The sequence below is a fragment of the Dasypus novemcinctus genome, chromosome 4, assembly GCF_030445035.2.
Source record: "Dasypus novemcinctus isolate mDasNov1 chromosome 4, mDasNov1.1.hap2, whole genome shotgun sequence".
NCBI lineage: Eukaryota > Metazoa > Chordata > Mammalia > Cingulata > Dasypodidae > Dasypus > Dasypus novemcinctus.
The window spans coordinates 110,811,506-110,831,682 of record NC_080676.1 but is presented as its reverse complement, the minus strand read 5'-3'; the positions used below and the strand labels follow the sequence as shown (position 1 = coordinate 110,831,682).

The following is a 20,177-nucleotide window of genomic DNA, read 5'->3' as shown; positions in this document are numbered from 1 at the left end:
TGCACACATACACATACATATAGAACAGAATACATACACTCATGTATAAATACATATATTAAAATTAACTAAAGCTCAGTTTCTCAGACACAGAATATTTATGATAGGGCAGAAATTTCTATTAATCATGGTAACCATGTTTGTGATAAATAACATATAACCATAAGATTTTTTATTTGAAAATTGTATGTTCAGGAATGAGTTTCCTTGGATAAAAATATACAAAATACACAAAAACAAGCATGGATATGCTTTCCATTTCTTACATATTTCAAACAATGATGAAAAATAAATCAGGAGCAAATAAATTAATGAAGTCCTGGCCTTAAATTAATACCAATCTAAATCAACATAGTCTTTGTTTTCCTTTTTCTTCTTTTCCCCTGAAATTTAGAAAATTCTTATTTTTACCTATAAAAATAGCAAAGATATTGCAACTTAATTGCAAGTATATGAAACTCAATACATTTTTTAACACTGTGAAACATGAATAGAAAATTTAACACAGAAATACTGGCAGAGTCTCACATTGGCTCTATCAATGAGTTTTTTCCCAGAGTAGGAAAAGAACATTTACATAAACTCAGCATTGGTACAATATGTACATAATATGTTTTTCATGTATTATAATTTATATAGTCTTATGACTCAAATATTAGTAATCGAAATACTTAGTGATTTTTAATTTAAAAAAACAGGGCAATTAGATTCTTTTTTACAGTTGAAATATTTAAGTATTAAATTATCCCTTATGAAAAAGTTAATAACGGTGGCAAATTAGACCAAAGAGATAAATATAATTAAACACGCAATTATTTACCAAATACTTTTTTTTTGTAGAGATGTAACATAAATGTTCTCTGCCCCTTGAGGATTTTAAAGTCCCTACTTCCCAGCCCATCCAGGCAGCTGAATCCTACTGAAGATGCCAGAGTTGTAATTTGAAACCAACAAGACTAATTTTGAATTTCAAAGTTGTTACCTTGGTAAACTGCATATTTATTCCAGCAATGTTATACTTATTCAAAATATTTTTTGCAATTACCTTCAGAGTCTGTGGCATTTTTAAATAATCTTAATGATACTAAATTTGCATCCATGATTGTTCAGTGCAGGGACAAGTCCAGTGAATATTCTCTGTCTTCTGGTTGGGTAGTGAGTCTTAGGTGCAAAGTAAAAGGACTATTGAGTAAAATAGCTTGGATTTATTTATGTGACTTTTAAATTGTCTCTAAAAAAATTTTGTAATTTCAGGGAATTTTTTGAGCAATAGCCACACTGTTGTAGCAAGTCTATACCTTCCCAAGGTGACTCCTTGAAGGATTATTAATTTAAATATGGAAATTCCTATCTATTAATTTGAAGAAATTTGTCCTGTTACTTTCTGCTCATCCCAGGTTCTAACTTTACCATGGCAAAAACAAGAAGAAGATAAATTCCATCTGTGAATTTGTCTTATCAGAGCCTTTTCCCCCAGGTGTCTTCCAAATATTATCTTTACTGTTGACTTTGTTAAAACATGCTATGTAAGGATTTTATATCAGCAATATGAAATGTTCTATAAAGAATAAAAATAGGCAAGAATATGAAGAACCATATTCCAGTTTGTCAAATGATTGGCATAAGGGAGTTCTATAGAATTTATTTTTAATCTTCTAATAATTATGAGCTGATATTGAGAAACGTTTTTTATTCCATGTAAAAATTTTAATAGTCCTAGTAAAAGAAATACACGATGATTAAAATAATGTAGTGTTTCTGATTTTTAATGGGTTATTACAACTTATTTAGAAATATATCACTCAAGATTTTTAAAAAGCAAGTTTCATATACAAAACAAAAATTCAGAACTTTAAAAATAAAGATGGTACTTGATTTCAGAATAAACCGAAATATTATATGAATCATTAAAAAAAACTTGATCGAACAAATCTAGCCTAAAAGATGTATTAAAAAATCACTTCTCTCCATCTGACCCTTTTAATCTATGTGGTTTGATTGTAATAAAAAAACAAGTATTGCATTATTTGTATCAACAATAAAATGTATCACTGAGAAATTTCATTAATATGATCCCATTATTAATAAATTGAACATTAAATACTTGATAAGCCCATGTACTCTTATTGTAAAATAGCAGGGCATAATTAATAGCACTATTCCTGTAATCTTGTTATTGTATTGGTTATGATGGAAATAATTTGATATATTTGACTAAATAAAGGTTTTTTACAAAGAAATTATTGTTAATTCCTTTGGATACTAGAATTATTTCTAGTATCAATTGTTCCCTGATTAATATTTAGAGAAGCTCTTCAATGATATTTATAATAAATCAATTAAAAAATGTTATTTTGACATGGCTGGTCATTCTGGGTGGGAAAAGTAAATTAAGCAATATGTTACTCATAAAATTGAAAGAAATTTAAACACAGCATTTAAAAATACTCTAGATAACTTATCTAAATTACTTTTTGTGGATACCTGATGCTACACAGACTATTAAGTCAATTTCATTTTAAAAAATGCAAGTTAGTTGAATCTAGTTGAATTACTTGGCCATTGAGCACAACCTTTAGCATTATACTTAATGTTAGTAAAAACTCATGCACCAGAGGATGAACTATTCATACTAAGTTTAACTCAAGAAAAAGCAGAAATTACAGTAATTTGGAACTCTATTATAGAATCACAGAAAATGATTTGTTCTGGAGTAACTCGTGTGTCTGTGACCTTCACTGTAATAAACTTCTGAGGAATGGAACTAAATGCAAATCACTTTTTTATCTTTCCCATTGTGCTCAGCACAAATATCACTTGGTAAAATGTTACTGATTAGAAAAGTGTTAGAGAGTTTATCATTGAATTATAAACTGACACAAACACATTCATACCCATATATATTATATATGTGCATGTACACATATAAATGCATCTACATATCATATATATATACACACAGTATATACATATTTTTTCTTTTACTATAACATACTATACAACACAAGAATAAAATGCTATATGATACCGGAATGAAAAATGTATTTCATGCAACCTCAAATTGATTATCTTTTCCTGTGAGGTTTTTAAGGTTTGATATGCGAACAATAAAGTAAAATAGCCAGAACTGATTAGAATATCCTTCTTCAGAAAATATTAACAGTCTAAAATAAAATAAAAATTTCTGAGGTAAATAATATGTACTTTCATGCAAATTATGTGTCTTCTAAAGCTAAGGGTCTCAAATTAACTGTAATTGAATTTGTGAATTATTTCACTTCAGCTGCTCGGATACTAAAATACATTTGGTTCAATCTTTTTAAAAAATGTTATTATTGATGACATGACAACAATATTGTCTGTAGCACGACCAAACTTTATATTAAATACTAAAACTATTTTGTTTAGTCAAAATACCAACCTAATGTTTTAAGACCTGATGTTTCGAAATATTTGGGATCAATGCTCTCTTTAATTATATTGTTTCTTCCTTGAACTTAGAGAATGCAAATTAATGTAAATATGCTGTAAAATGTAAAAATGCTGTGAATGCATTCATTTACTTTTCTACCGGGATGGTATACTTAAGACTTTCTCCAACCTTGAAAAAAGCTATTAAACATTATAATCCTTCTTTCTTATTTTTTTGCAAAGGTATTAATTGCAGGTTAATCTCTCCTTCTTTCATCATTTTAAAGAGGAAATAGAAATTGTGACTACTAATTCTACTATAAATGAAAAGTTAGACTAGTTTTTAGTTTCATATACTTATTGAATTAAAAGTGAATAATTCTTACCTCAATCTAGACTAAATATAACATGAAGAACAACGGTCTGAGAGAATACAAAATAATTCTGAACAAAAAGTTACTGTAAACAAGGGACGTGAATGCTTTTCTGAATATGGGTATGATTCAAATAGACAAGTGCAGATAAATATACATGAATATTGCATCTGGTTCACTGAGTGGCTTATAATTTTGAAACAGTCACATGTCCGCAAATATACCAATATTGCTAGAAAATAAAAAAGGAAATACATTTAAATGCAATTGCTTCTAGTTCATAAAATATAACCATGACCATATTTTAAATGTGAAGTTGGTTTTTTAAAACATAAATTACTTTTATGCATACAAAGTATTAACTCCTCCCTGAGTGAAGAGAAATGAGCACATAGGAAAAGCTCAATAAATATTTTAGAATGAATAGATACATTCACATACCTATGTATAAATACATAACACACACAGCATGGTCATTTTTTACAGTCATGTTTTGAAATTGATAAGCATGTCAAACCCATGGAATCTCACTGTAGTAAGAGGCCATAATTACGTTTCATTTCATCTTGAGATGAATTTTTACTTAAGAAGTCATCACCTTCTAGACATGCAGTGGAAAGTATCTAAAGATATCTAAACTCTAAACATATGACACTTACGTTTTATTTTATTATTGAAAAAATCTGATAATTTTTTTCTTAAAAAACAAAAAACCAGATTATAACTACCAATTTTCTGACCAGGCAAGTAATACATTATGTCACACATGACTATAACTTATTTAAACAAACAAAAAAATTAAATTGTTGGTGAATTGTAGGTGGATGCTAGGAAGATTTATAGAAATCCAGTCTAATCAAGCTGTTTCTGTTACTTTGAAGGAAATAACAGTTTCAGATATTGTACCATAATTTGCAACTGTGAGTCCTAGAAATGAACCTTAGTTTATCTTTCTATCTTTCTACTTGAACCATTCTGTTCTTATCCAATTATAAAAGAAGTTTTTGGTGCTATATTTAAAACGTATTCTCTGTAAAGTGACACCGTATTAGCAAAAAGCAAGCACCAGAATTTAATTTTAAACTTTTAAAAATATTCTTATGCTAGGGATTTTTAAAAAAATAACTTCTTTTCAGTGATATTCTATTTTTTAAAATTCTCACAAGTCTGGTTTAAAAACAGTTTAAACTTAGATGGTTTACAATTCTCAGGTCTTATTTATAAGCTCCTTCAGTTTAGTAGGATTTAATAGTTTTTAGGCATTTCAAAGGAGTGTCTTCTTGAACAAGGTATTTTTTTCTCCCTGAGTTGTTCATAAGTCTATAGAGTTATTTTAGTGTGGGTTTCCATTTCAAAATGAAAATTTAATTACAAAAAGATCATGAAAATATATTATTTGACAGTATAAAGTTATTTTGAGTCCAATCATCAACAATATAATGAATCATCAAATAATAGGTCAAATAGAAACGTTCTAAGAACATTACTTTTTTAGGCCATGATTTTATATAATAATGTAACTTACTCTTTTAATTTTATAATAGAGTTTGCAAACTATAAACTGAGTTTGCAAATATCCATGTGGTCAGTCTATATCAGGAAGAGTGGTAGAATGAATCGTAAACTCAGATTTTCACTACAAACTTCAGGCATGGTTATCTTTTAAGTGATTTGCATACATTTACCTTGGCTTGGACACCTTTAAATAAGCAGTGTAGGAATTCGTGAGGAGATTGAAAGTACAGTCACCAATCGCAAGCCTTCCTCACACTCTCAAAATCATTTGCATTTCACATTTCTCACCATGCAGGATTATCTCTGATGTGGAGCAGCTCTAGCTCTCCTTTTCTCTTTCCCTCCAATTGACTGTAAGGTATTAAGTGATGCTCCTTCAGCTAAGAGATATGGCACAAACATCTCCGTTCTGAAAGGCATCGAATGGGCGGGTCCTTTCTCTGCCATAACTCGGTAAACATCAAACACTGACCCTTTGCTCCTTCATATCCTGCTCTCCCCACGCCGGCCCCTGTGCCATTTCTTTCCATGCCTTCGGAGCACTTTGAAAATATTGTCTACCCCTTAAAATATCGCTGCTTTCTCTTCTGGATACACCTTACTCCGTTGACATAAAAAGGTTTTTCAAAACACTCTACTGAGTTCCGAGGTGGCTTTTCACCCTTACTCGACTGTGAAAACCTAAGTCCCCTCCCCAAAGAAATTGATAACAATAACGAATACAGTGTTACAGAAATCCCCACACCGGTGATAAGATTTCCTCCGCGCGTCCTTAACAAATGCTGTTAGTTTAGACTGAGGGCATTCCCCCTTCCTTTGGGCTCCTGGCTGGAATAGCTGGAGCCTTCCGCGAGCTTTGGAGGAATTTCTGTTGTCGACTAACCCCCTCTAGCGCCTGACTGGCAGTATCCTGCCGGGAGAAAGCCGGCCTTGGCGGAGCTCAGCAGTGCTAGCGGCTCCCGCCCTGCCCTCTGCGCGCGCCTCAGCCGTGGGGCGAGCGCGTGAGGACCGCGGACGCCAAAGCGCCTGCCCCCTCAGCACGCTGTGTTATCCAGGACTTGGCACCCGGGACGCGCAGTCCCATCAAGTAGTCAGCGCCACCGTTTCCGACCAAACCGAGAATTGGAAGGGAGAGTGCCGCGAGGGGGCGGTTCGCTCACGGAGAGAGGCTTGGCCGCCGTGCACTCGGCGCCGTGGAGGATGTGACCACGCGCCGCCCAGCCCGTGGGCTGCTCACAGCGAGCGGCTCGACGCCCCTAGTCGTGGGCGTTTCGGGCTCCCGGAATCCCAGTGCCAGCGGCTGCGACCGGGCTTGTGACCTCCAGCGAGAAGTCTCCGCCACGCGGCGACGCGAAGACCTTGGAGAGCTCGGGTTGTCAGTCCGTAACCAGCCTCTTATGACTCCCCTTTGCTGCTTCCTCCCTTCCTTGGTTTTCCTACGACTTGAAGCCGCGGAGGAGGCCCCAAAGCAGAGGCGCTCGCCTTAGAGAGCAAGTTTGGGCGACCGGCGTTGAGGAGCTGTCTGGTGGGCCGAAAGCTCGCCCCGGACCGGGGCTGCCTTCCCGCAGCACTTACCTTCTCCAGCCGCAGACAGGTGGAGAAGTGAGGGGGAGGTGGTGTCGGCAGCTCACTAGTCCTAATACGGTCGGTGCTGCTGCCTCCAAATGGGGAGCAAAGTGTTTAGGGGACTAAGGGCGGCCTTAGAGATGCCCGGAAAGCGGTTGCCACTGCCGGAGCGCAGCGCAGACGCGGCGGAATTGGAGGTGCTCGCAGTGCGAGCCGCTGCCGTCGCCACTCAGGCGAGGGGCTGAGGACGCAGCTCGCCAGTTCGCTGTGACCGCTCCCAGAGCTGCCTCTTTTGCTCGGCTCAGCCAGTACCAGCCAGAGGAAAGTTCCGCGGCCCCGCGCTTGTTTACAGCAGCTGTCCGGCAAGTGCCCACTTGAGTCCGGAGAGGCGCTCGGGCCGCCTCAGCTGTCGGCCCCACCTCGTCGTCGCCAACCCCCTCCCCTTCCGCGGTGAGACGCCCTCCCCCGCCCCCTCGCTCCCCTCCTCCAAACCACAGCCCGAGCTCGCTCCTGCGCGTGCACTCTCCCGGGCCCAAGTGGATAGTCCTCGCGCGAGCGGGACACGGTGGTGGATGCAATTCCACTCGCCTCCAGCCGCCAGGAGCTCCCCGGCGCCGCAGGCAGCATCCTCCTCCCCAGCAGCGGCGCCTGCACCTGGGCAGCCTGGACCCTCGTGCCCTGCCCCCGGGGCCTCGCGCGGGGGGCGCCCCCGGACATCTCCTGCGGGCCGGCTGGAGGAAGAAGAAGAGGAGGAGGAGGAAGAAGACGTCGACCGGGACTCCTACCCTATCCAGGACACCTGGCTGCGCTGCTGCCACTTCTCTTGAAGGGCAAGAGAGCTGGGAGAGTCATGGGGGGCTGCGAAGTCCGGGAGTTGCTTTGGCAATTTGGTTTCTTCTTGCCTCTGCTGACTGCTTGGCCGGGCGACTGCAGTCACGTCTCCAGCAACCAAGGTAAGGGACCGGGCAGAGAGGCGGTTGGGGGCTTGAGGAGGCGGGTGCTCGGATGATCGGTGCACCGGTCGCCTTCTGCAGGTGACTTCGTCACGGGGTCTGCTTCTCCGGGCTTGTCACACGAGGGGTTCGATGACGTCCCCTCACCAGAGCGCCCTCTCCTCGCCGCCCGGGACCGGCGACCCCACGAGCTGCGGTCCTTCTGCTTCGAAATACCTTCAAATGTATGCGTGAGCTCTTGAGACCCACCGCAGGCGGCCCGGTCCGCTCCCCCTGCGTTGTCTCCGTAGGTCAGGCTCGGTGGCATGGACTTAGTGAAGACTTCTGGATCGTGGCGCTCGTTCTTAGCAGGGAATCGCGTAGGTTCGCCCACATGCCTTAGTGAAAGGCGGATCTCTCTCGCTGTACACTCTGGCCAGAGACCACCCTGTCGCCTCCACTAACTCTTTGCGGGGCCTGTCCAGCCGCAGTCCCCTTACCCCATTTCCTGTCAGACCGAAGAAGGTACACTTGTTTGAAATTGTTCCTCGGTCCGGTTGTCCACGGGTCTGTGTTTGTGATCTCTTTTTCTTGCAATTGGGGGTAAGTGTTAATTTCCATGTTATGACTGTGAATGTCCAATTGACAGAATCAAGTCATTGACAGATTTGTTTTATTTTTAATTTTTTTTTGCGGTGGGGAGAACTGGCTTGTGTTTCTGTGGGTGAAGTGGTAAAGTGACGGTGAATAGTGTGAAAAGTGAAAGTCAGGTTTACCGAATGGGAAGTACCTGGGATGAACATTTTCTTTCCTTCTATACAGATAATTTTTGTGAAAAATATCTCATTGGACTTCTGCTGTGAATATTTAAAGATCTGTAAAAAAAATATATCACCTGCATATTCTAGTCTTCTTAGGCTGGGTGAAGAACAACCATAAAAGTTTTCCAGCACGTATCTACCCGAATGCTCTCACTGGTGCTGTGATAACCAAGATGTCACCTGTTATGTCACACTTTTGTAAAGAGTTCAAATATAAATGGTTATGGTCAATTCTGGTTAGCACTTACCATATAATGCAGATGTTAGATGGCCTCAAAATAATTTGTGAATATGAAAATGGAAGTCAGATGACATGAAAGTGTGTACTATTTTGCAAGGGCGAAAAGGTTAAGAGAAAAATCAAATACACAGCCTTATTTTTTCATTAACATGTATTACTATCTAATTGTATGTAGAAACAATTCCAAAGAATCAAAATTCAGTTCTCATTTATATAAATGGCACTCTTGCCATGTTTTGATTGTTATTATCTTTTAGCCTGTCAGAGTGCAAAAATACATATGTAAATTTGGAATTCATACGTGTCAATCATGCCCCTGAAGCTATATCACATAATGAGACCCAGCTATAGTGCCATTCTCTCCTTTGGTGGTGCATACCTTCATATCCCAACTCTCATTTGTTTTCAGGGACTAGTGGTGTTAAATATGTAAGGGTTAATTACTTATTGTACTTCTTTGAAAACAGGTTATTAAAAACAATGGAATTATTTATTTGGTCTTCATTAATGATTCCCTCATACTATATGAACTCATTTACCTAAAATATATGTCAAATATACATAATTTATTTGAGTTTATCAGTTAGCTTAACTTAATGTAAGCAAATTATTAGTACACAGTGTACCCATCAGTTAAATAGGATCTTTAAGGTTGGTTGCCAGAACTCCGGATTTGAATTTGCATTAATATACTAAAAACACAGACTACGTATAAGACCACGGTTGGATAAAATAGTTCCTAAAATTGGGAAAGTTCAAGGGAGTTCTTTAAAAGTTTATAAAGAAGGTATGATTAGATTTTTTTTCATCAGTCACAAAAATGATTGCATGTAAAATGCTTTTTCCTACCTTTAGTCGTAATGATTATGATTTCTAATAATACGTTGAGATAACTTTCATCTACTGAAATCATCATAGTAATGGTTAATAAAATATCAAACTTCTAAATGTTATTTTATGAACATTTTGGGGATATTTTCTTTACTTGTAGTTTCAAATTTAATAGTATATATGAGTCAATTCACCAATTTGTAAACACTGAAAACTTTTGGGACATATCAGAATTATTAAATGGTATGCTTACAATATGGAAAGATTAATGTAAAAGAAAAGGTGATTTCTTTTCTTTTTTTTTTTTTTTTTTTTTTTTTTAATTTTTTAATTTTTTATTGACTTTGTAATAATATTACATTAAAAATATATATGTGAGGTCCCATTCAACCCCACCCCCCCACCCCCCCTCTCCCCCCCCCCCAACAACACTCGTTCCCATCATCATGACACATCCATTGGATTTGGTAAGTACATCTTTGGGCACCTCTGCACCTCATATACATTGGTTCACATCATGGTCCATACTCTCCTCTATTCCATCATGTAGGCCCTGTGAGGATTTACAATGTCCGGTGATTACCTCTGAAGCACCATCCAGGGCAGCTCCATGTCCCGAAGATGCCTCCACCTCTCATCTCTTCCTGCCTTTCCCCATACCCTTTGTCCATTATGTCCACTTTTCCCAATCCAATGCCACCTCTTCTATGTGGACACTGGATTGGTTGTGTCCATTGCACCTTTATGTCAAGAGGAGGCTCAGATTCCACCTGGATGCTGGATGCAATCCTCCCATTTTCAGTTGTAATCACTCTAGGCTCCATGGTGTGGTGGTTGTCCTTCTTCACCTCCATCTTAGCTGAGTGTGGTAAGTCGAATAAATCAGATTGTAGGTGCTGGAGTCTGTTGAGGCTCAGGATCTAGCTATCACATTGTCAGTCCAGAGATTCAAATCCCCTAAATATATCTTAAACCCCAACATTAACTGCACCTCCAGCACATTAGCATGAAAGTCTTATGAAGGGAGATCCCATCTGAGTCCAGATTCATCACACATAAACACCATTTCCAAAGAGGGGCCATCTGCCCTGGCAGTTAACCCCATCGGCCATGACCATAACTCCCATGGGTCTCTTTAGCCCTCAAAGGAACCAATATCTGGGGGTTGTATCTGCTTTATCCGTCTCTCTGACTCTGCTCAGTTGTGCATGAGGGCAAACCTTCTGCCAGCCTCCCGACTCTTTTTTAGAAACTCGTAGCCATATAAACTCATTTCTCCTTTCCATTTCCCCCTTACTTTAGGTCAAACAGCATTTTAAAGTCATGGTATTTTATGTAGACATGGATATTCTGCTGATCCGCATTGAACCTTCCGTATAAGGTCATTTTCCAGTTGCATCATCAGTTGGTAGTTGATAGTGGTCCCTCGTTGCCAGGGAGGCTCATCCCCGGGTGTCATGTCCCACGCTGGGGGGAAGGCATTGCATTTACATGCTGAGTTTGGCTTCGAGACTGGCCACATTTGAGCAACATGAAGGCTGACAGAAGGAAACTCCCAGGCACAAAGTTGCTCTAGGCCTTGTTATTATTCTGGGTTTATCAGCTCACAAGCATAGTCATTAGTACCAGGGGCTCACCGCTGAACCCTCACTCCCTCCCGGTCCCCACCACTGCATCTGGGAGACTGTCGCTGCTCCCCTAGGGACCACGACAGAGCACCACTGGCCAGGAACCCAGTACCCCCCCTACTGTGGTTTTTAATTGTTGCCACTATGAGTATATCCAAACATTACCATGCACCCTGGACATATGCTCTGTACAGCTCCCTGTCAGTGAAAAGGTGATTTCTTGTACCCATAAAATAATGTTCCTAGTAACTTCATTTTAAGGACTAATGGAATTTTTTTATTTTTTAAAAACTCATCGTTATGATTAAATTTATGGTGAAATTTCCTTTCTGTATAACTTGCCATCTTGATTAAGAACATTCACAAAGTAAATTTTAAAATTTTTTACTAGATTATATAAAATCCTTCATGGCTGAAGTGAGTGGATTCACCATCTCTCCATCTCTTTCCTCCCTCTCCCCAGTTTTCCTTAGTTAGGTAGGGTAAAATGATGATAACGACAAAAAAATGTATCACCTCTCTTCTAACATGGTGCTTAACATAGTGTTAAGTATAATTTGACTCCAGGAAACATCTCTTCTATTGTACTTTACCTGACTTTGAAGCTGTATACCATTAAGACAACATATATCACTTTGACTCTCTCTTCCTGTTACCATACCTACTTGAAGCAATCAGAAACTAGAGGTGTTTCCAAATAGATCACTTTATCTAATAAAGTGAAAACATAATTTGTATTCAAATCTTTCTTTTATTCCATTAATTTTACCTTTTATTAAAACAATAGTATTAATTGGGTATTGATAAATTTTAAAGAACAGATTTATCTTCCTAAAATATATAACCTTTCATTTCATATTAGACACTTAAGTGACTATAAAGCAGTCTGGCTTCATGTGTAAGTTATTCACATCTATCAGTTACAGTGGTTACTAGCCACCAGGGGTCCATCAATTCCTCTACTTTAGCAAATAGTATTTTTTAGTATAAAAGAGTTAACATGGCTCCTGTATCCAAAAGATAATCAATTGGAAACTCAAATATTTTGTTAAATCTAAATGTGTTTTGGATACATGAGTCTAATGATTTTATTTTACTGTCATTATCATCTGATTAGATCAGATTTTTTTTACATGCAGTTCAGTGAAAAAATAATACAAATTATCTATTGGTTTCACTTAAATTACTAATTTGAATGAATTGACTCTAAAACCCATTGAATTGTATTTAAGTACAAGTGAACATACCTAATCAGAAAAATATCTGCTTAACAAAATTCATGACCTAAAATAAGGTGAAATGCTTAAGTAAGGTTCACAAACTGTGATATTGGATATTGCTCTTACATGTATAGAAATTGAAAAACAATTGGAGTAATTGTTTTAGAAAGTTCAAGAATGAACTTTAAATATTGAAAATAGTAAATATTTTGTTGAATATGGAAAACTGGATGATTTACAAAGAATTTCTGAAAGATCATTCATTTAAATGATAATAATATCCAGGGGAAAGATATTCATAGTTGTAAAGGTGCAAGAGATCGAAATCAAATGCCTTCTTGATAGCCATAAGTATAAAATCAGCCTAGAATTTATTTTCATACATATTTTCAAAATGAAATAAGTTATTGTGTAATTAATCATGATTAGCATTCATAGAAAAAGATAAAATGTCATTGATATACAGATTCAGCAGCTGACCATTCAAGTGTTGTTTGCTCTAGGTTTAGGATGAGATTATATCTAAAAATTTTTCTTGCACAGAAATTAATCATTAAGGAGCTCTTCTTCAAACCAAAAGAAACTTAGAAGGATTTTTAAAAACTTACACAGTGTCAATCAATAAAACAATTTATGTATGGATTTTCCTTTGGGGAGGAAATATGTATCTAATGGAACAAGACATATTGAATGATTAAATCTTTTTTTACTTTATTTTTAAAATTTTCTATAAGGAATTTGTGTTTCTTTTATATTACAAAATTAATATTAGAAAATCTTAGCATAGAAAGCCTTTTGTTTCTTCATGAAATATTGCTAATATAAATTACTTATACGTAGAGATATCATTGCTTTCTTGAAGTACCCGCTATTTTCCTATCAACTATTTTCCTATCACAGGCACCATATCTCAATCTAATTCTCATTCTCATCCTTTCTCTTTGTCTCTCTGTCTCTCTCTGTCTCTGTCTCTTTCTCTCTTTCTCACATATCTCCCAACTACATTCTCCATTGTCTCAAATGGTGAAAGAATAGGTCTTTGCTCACACTGCACATCAACGAATGCCCAAAAATAGTAGATGTTGATTCATTGTGTTCTTGATTCATTAGTTCTTAGGGTGTATAAATATAGTAGAGATCAATATATATACTTAAATAATCAAATTGGGCTCTGTCCAACTTATATTGTCAGTTGAGTAATCAAACTAAACTTACACAGAAGGACTAAATTGCTTATATATCTAGTTTTCTGATCATCTTGTAGTTTTATTAGACTTGAATCACTTCAGAAAATGAAAAATATGTTATTTCTGCTTTGCCCTGTTTTATTGAGTATTGTTTTAGAGTCTAAACTTCTAATGTTAGAGAATAAAAGGTTAAGTTAGGCAGATGTGCTCTGCCCTCATGGAACTTATTTTTTAGTAAGGGAGATTGAAAAAATAAAGAGGTAAATAAATAAAACAGTAAAATTATTAAAAATTTTATGGAGGAAACAACAAATACACTGAGATAAAGAATTGTGGGAGGAACATTTTATTTCAGATGGGATGATTAAAAAAGACCTTTATGAAGAGTTAACATTTGTGCCTCATTCTGAAAGATGAGAAAGCTAATTGTGAAAAGAGAAGTACATTCTAGACAGGCAGTGACCTTGAAGGGAAATGAGCTTGATGCATTTGAATCCATGTGACTGGGGTTTACAGAGCAAGGAAAATAGTCTGGTACTAAGATCTTATAGAATAAAAAGGAGCCGTGGTAAGGAAATGACTTTTAATATTATTGAAGATAATATACGAAGTTATTGAGAGATTTTAACCAAGTAATTAAAATGAATCAGTTTACATTTTAAGAGAACTCCAGCTAGTGAGCAAGGAAATGATTAGAAAACGGACATGTAGAATTAGGAATCTATTTCACATGTTGTGGAGATAAGTTATGGTGGCCTGACTGAGCGTGGGGAGATGGTGGAGAAGGAGAGAAGAAGGAGGATTTGATGTATATTTTGGAGATAGAATTTAGGGACAATCTTACCCTTACAGAAAAAGTTATATAGATATTTAACATTTTTACCACTTTTAAAGGAGCTCAAATTGATTTTCCATTACCCTTCCCCTCTAAAAATAACCATGCTATCTAATTTTTGCTAATTAACATAGCATAGCAGGGACATAGAACAAAAACATGTACCAAGGGTGGGATGCCCATTGCCCACATTATTCAATTTCAAACTGGCTATGATTTAAAACAAATTAGTGAAATTTTGCTATTTCAAAGAATTGTACCTAGTGTACACTCATATATTGGATCCACAAATGCAACTGTGAATTTCTGACGTAACTCTCCATATCTAGTTATTTTTTGTCAGAGTGAACTATGGCACTAGTAAATAGAGACAACTGTTCAAGGCAATAGAGTAATCCAATTGATTACTCTATTGTAATCAATTGATTTGGCTTGTGCACCAGCTTTATTTATCTGTTATGATCTGATAACTATTATTGAAAACGAAGTCTAAGTGATAGAGATAAAGTAGGTGTGTTTTCAGATACTTCTCATTTGTCTTCTTCTCTCTTTGCATTTTGTTTAAATGCAGAGAAACAAATAAATATTCAAAAAGCTTAAATGAGACCTAGCAGATGAGCTTTTAGCACTTGTAATATTCTGGAGAGCAGGGGTAAGGAAAAGATATTAGGCTTTCAACTGGAATACCACAAATTGCATTCATTTTTATATTTTCCTTGACCAGTTTATTGAGTTGCCTTTCAATACTACTATAGAAATATAATTATTAAATATATAGAAGCTTATAAAGACTTAACTTAAAAAACATTTCTATAGACTTAATGTATATTTGGAAAATTCATAATCTGAAGGTAAATTTAAACATTTTCAAATATTTTTAAACTTTAATTCTGCATTGGGAAAAATTTCTTGAAAAAAATCTAAATGACTATGCATTCAGATATAGATTTCTGGTTATAAGCTACAGACTATTATAAAGGCAATTTTAGATGTACTTTTTAATAAACAAACCAGCAAACAGTTAATTTTAAGAACCTATGTGAACTACAGGTCCTCTAATGTATAAAATGAAGTTATTACACTACAAAAGTATAAGACAATAAGTTCCATAAGTACCGTTTTACTCTAAAATGTGTCAAAACAATTTTTTAAATGGGCCTGTTTGGTTAAGGGTCCTCTCTGGTTCTATGTACCTCTGTCTAGGTCCCTTAACCTCTGCAAGTAAATGTGTCCGGTGAGGACAATCTCAGTTAACCCTTTTTTTCCCCAACAATGCAGAATTAAAGTTTAAGAATTTGTGTTAAGCTTAGCATTCTTACGTTTTAATAGGCTTATTGAAACCAAAGATACAATAATTGTTTTCCTAAAAATGCTTCTAAGGTTTAAAAACTTGATAAAATAGTTAGCATATTTCTTATTATAGAGTTGTCACTTACAACTTCATTTCAATATTTCTGTAGTCACCTTTGGATTTTTTGGTTTGTTCCTTTCCATGTTTATTGCTTAGGTATAGATATAAATACTTTAGTTCATAAACCCTTCAGTTCTTAATGTATATGCTTATTCAGAAACTAGCTCAACAATAGGTGTATATCCAATTTTTGAGTGAAATTTATTGATGCTTAAAATGTTTCCTCACTATGCTGGACACAGAAAACACAAAGGCAAGTCATTTCCCTCAACCTCTGAGAGTTTAAGATTTAGCTTAATGAGGCTGCATATAAGTCAGGGAATAATTAAAACGTTAATTTTTATATCAAGGTAATACCTCTTAAGCTGATAAATAAGTTTACATTTATAAACTCTTGTTTTCAGAGATGAAAATATAATAAACACGTTCTCAGAGATCTATGAATTAATATATGGAGGTAATGAAAATAAATATTCAGTATATTGGCCAGGGCCATATATTGGCCATAACTTTATATGACTTCTGGAAATGAAAGAAGATCCTCTTCCTGACTTTAAGGACAATGTTATAAAATTGCTACAATAGCAATATAGCAAAGATAAAATGTGGGGAAATAATACAAAATTTCACTAACAAATCAGAAGCTTAGGTTACATGTGGGAAATGAAAATGAATCTCACATTTATTAGTATTCATCGTCATGAATATAGGAAATTAATGAGAGAATTGAAATGATTGACTCTACCAAAGACCTCGGTATTGAAGTAACTTTGGATTAGTTTTTCAGCATATAAAGATTAACACTTATTCTGTATATATAGACTAAAATTAATTACCCAAGTGAACAATGTCTTATATTGAAATAGAGCTTTTAAGTAAGTTGTATAACTTGACTTTTCCTTTAAAAGTTTTATCCTGCTCTTATAAAAATATATATTTAATGATAGGATCTTTAAGGATTTTTAAAAATATAAGAGACAAAATTTTAAATTTTGATGAAGATTCTATGTGGTATTGTCTATTGTTTATTCTACCTTTAAAACAGGGGTTCTTACCCACTTTTGTTCCATGGACCCCTTTGCCAGTCAGGTGAAATGAATACTTCGGTCATTTATTTATAGCATACATTCATAAGTGAAGGAAATGCTAGATTTCAGTTAGAGGTCAGATAAAATAAAGATAATACGTTGATTTTCAAGAGGTCTATTGACCTCTCGTTAAGAAACCCTGCTTTAGATGAAGGTAAAATCGAAATTCTTCTATGGCCTTTATTATATGCAATTTAAAAAATTAAAAATATTTATAAGATAGTTATTTGCCATCTACCATTTTAAATACTTGTTTTACTGTAATTTCTCTTTCTTAATTCTCCTGAGTATGTTTTGCAGTGTTTCAGAACTGTGAAATTGCTGGTATTATTTAATATTTGTCTTCAAAAACTTTACTAAATTCTGCTTTGATAGATTATGTGCTTTATATTTGAGTAATATGCCTTTAGGAGCACATAGAAATTGCTGCAAAAGCTTGGTGTTTTTAAACAGAGAAAAATCAATAGCAGATTACCCATGATGAGCTGTTAACATTTAGAATTATATATTTAGAATGTCAAAAAGCACTGAAACTATCAATCTGGTTTCTGAATTACAATAATACTATTTTAGATGCAGTGTTTCATGGTCTTCCCCCTCTCCTCAACATAAAGGATAGCTTTTTAAAAATAATTAATTGAAATAATTATAGATATTTTGATAAATCAGATAGACTTTAAATTGATAGAAAAATTACAGATCTGCAGATAAAACTTTGATGAATTACTCTTTGCAGGCATTTAGGTTTGTTGTTATTATCATTACAACATACTAGTACAGACTTTATTTCTAACTTATGAATACCAATATCTTTATTTATGGTTGAATTAATATATTTCTTTTAGTTTAATCATTACACCGTACCTAAATTATTGTTGTTTATTGCCACTTCATAAAATTTATTTAATTCTGTGCCCAGAGTATATATCATAATTCTTCTAAAGTATTTTCTCCCGAAATAGATTATTTACCTAGGCTGATAGGATCTGACTTCTAACCAGACATTACTGGATTGATGCATTTCATAATTCTAGACATAACTATTTTCTGTACATCCCTCTGCACATACATTCATTATTATATGGATCCCATTCTTCTAATGTGAATTTAAGCACACCCACCTCACCCCTAATTTGCCCCCTCATCATTCTTTCCTCTCTGAGATTGTACATATTGATCAAAAGGAAATTGGGAAATAAAGTATGTGTTTACTAATCAATGTATAGGAATTTTATATACCAATTATAAATTCTCTGACACAGATTAGGTGTAGAATTACAACTAATAAAACTCATTCCGAAGTGTGGTTTCTTGCTTTCCAAATATAACTCTAAATAAAACAAAATCCACTTATACCTAATATCCATGTGAGCAAGAATAGTTTATACTACCCATAGGTGGAGAGCAAGAGAAAGGTAAGTTTAAGAGTAGGCAGAGTGTTTACTATATATAACAAGGCAGACACAAAAGCAATTATTCTGAACCCTCATATACACATTCAATCTTCTAATACTGTCAGACTTTGAGGAACTCTTCCTGAGATGGGAAAACAACAACAGCTAGAATGCAGTTGAAAAGAGCTTGAGAATTGGAAATAAGAACCTAGTATGAATTTCTAGGTGAAAGCAAGGAGATTTTCTTCCCATCCCTCCACACTTAATATCAATTTTGGGAATTATTTACAGTTATGTGGAATGATGTCTATTGATCTTTTTCTCAGTTTTTTTCAGCTGTTTTATGCATAATCTTTTCTGATCCTATTTAACTGCATTTCCTAGATTTGTATGACTTCATGATAATATATCATACCTCAGAGAATGCCATGAAGACAAGCATTTCTTTTTGAAGATGCAGAGCATTCTAGAAAGCAGTTAAGCAAAATGCTGAAAAACGTTCATACACTTTGAGCCATTAATTCCATTTTCATGAATTTAAATTCTAGGGAAATAAATTGATGAAGACAGGTCAATGATTTTTATACAAGGATTTTCCTTTCAATGTTATTTATAAAACTGAGGAATTTGAGACAAAGTAAATACTCCCATATAGGAAAATCTTAAATAATTTCATTTATTTGGGACAATTTCTTGAATGGGAAGAACAAGGAAAGAAGGCTTGCAGGAGAAGAATTCTGGGGATAGTTTAGAATGGCCATTAGGACAGTTTAAAAGTGATGACTGTTGTTCTATTTGAAGTTGTTTGCATGGTCCAGATGTTTACAGCACCCTCATCTTCAACCCCAAAGTTTTATCAAAGTCTGATATACTCCAGAAACTTAAAAACCTAGAAAAATGGAGTAAAAATTCTCAGGGGAAAGAAGATGAGCTAGAGAAGTCCCTCCCCCCAAAAGAACAAAAACAACCAACCAGTCAAACAAACAAATTCAATGTTCTTATCAGAGCCTTCAGAGCATAGCTGAGTAGGATTCTACAAGGACCTTGCCACGCACTCTGAGACAGTTAAGAACACCTGGATCAGGAATTTCCCTCTGGTCAGAAGGTGAGTTCCAGTCAGAACTCATTCAGAGGAGGCAACTTCCCTATCATGAGGAGATAGTTTCCCTATCATGACATCATTTCCACACAAAATTTTAAAAAGGCAAGGAAATTTTTAAAAAGTAGTCTTTGTGCCCACTATGTATGCTCTCTTTTATCAGCAAACACAGGTCAAATGTATGAGAAGTGAATTTTAGAGATGAAGCAAACTTTAATATGGATAATGAAAACTTTGATATGGAACCCTATATTATATTCTTTAAACCTGCAAGTTTCACTTTATTCTTCTGTATGTCTAGAACAGCTTGTCCACTTATCCTTTGCTCGAGGAAATGAGCCCTGAAGTCAAGATTTTACCATGGTTTCCAGCCCAAGTGAAAATTGAGAATTTCCTAAACAAAAGTGAAGCACCAAGGCTCTGTCTCCATCTCCTGTTTCCGGGATGATAAACAATAAGTTCCCCAGCACTGCCATAGCTTGCTTGAGCCTGTAGTTACTAGGAAAATTAGTTCTAATTAAGTTCAAAATAAATGGATAACATCGGGTCTTTGTACTTACATAGGGTATTTCTGAACAACTCAACAGAATTTACACTCGGGAGACTCCCATTATACATATTTTA

At 35.7% G+C, this 20,177-nt stretch overlaps 1 protein-coding gene across 16 annotated transcripts in view; it reads left to right on the top strand.

Moving 5' to 3' along the window:
- Nucleotides 1-363: 363 nt before the first annotated feature.
- Nucleotides 364-20,177, top strand: part of EPHA6 (EPH receptor A6) — a 975,172-nt gene continuing 955,358 nt past the window's right edge. For 6 of the 16 annotated variants that reach the window (XM_058296026.2, XM_058296023.2, XM_058296024.2 and 3 more), the window contains exon 1: nt 364-7,819. In XM_058296026.2, the coding sequence (XP_058152009.1) occupies nt 7,717-7,819 (103 nt within the window). In that variant the 5' untranslated portion in view covers nt 364-7,716. Of the gene's footprint in view, nt 8,402-20,177 lie in introns of all 16 variants that reach the window. The other 10 variants (XM_071214883.1, XM_071214878.1, XM_071214882.1 and 7 more) reach the window with 9 other exon arrangements.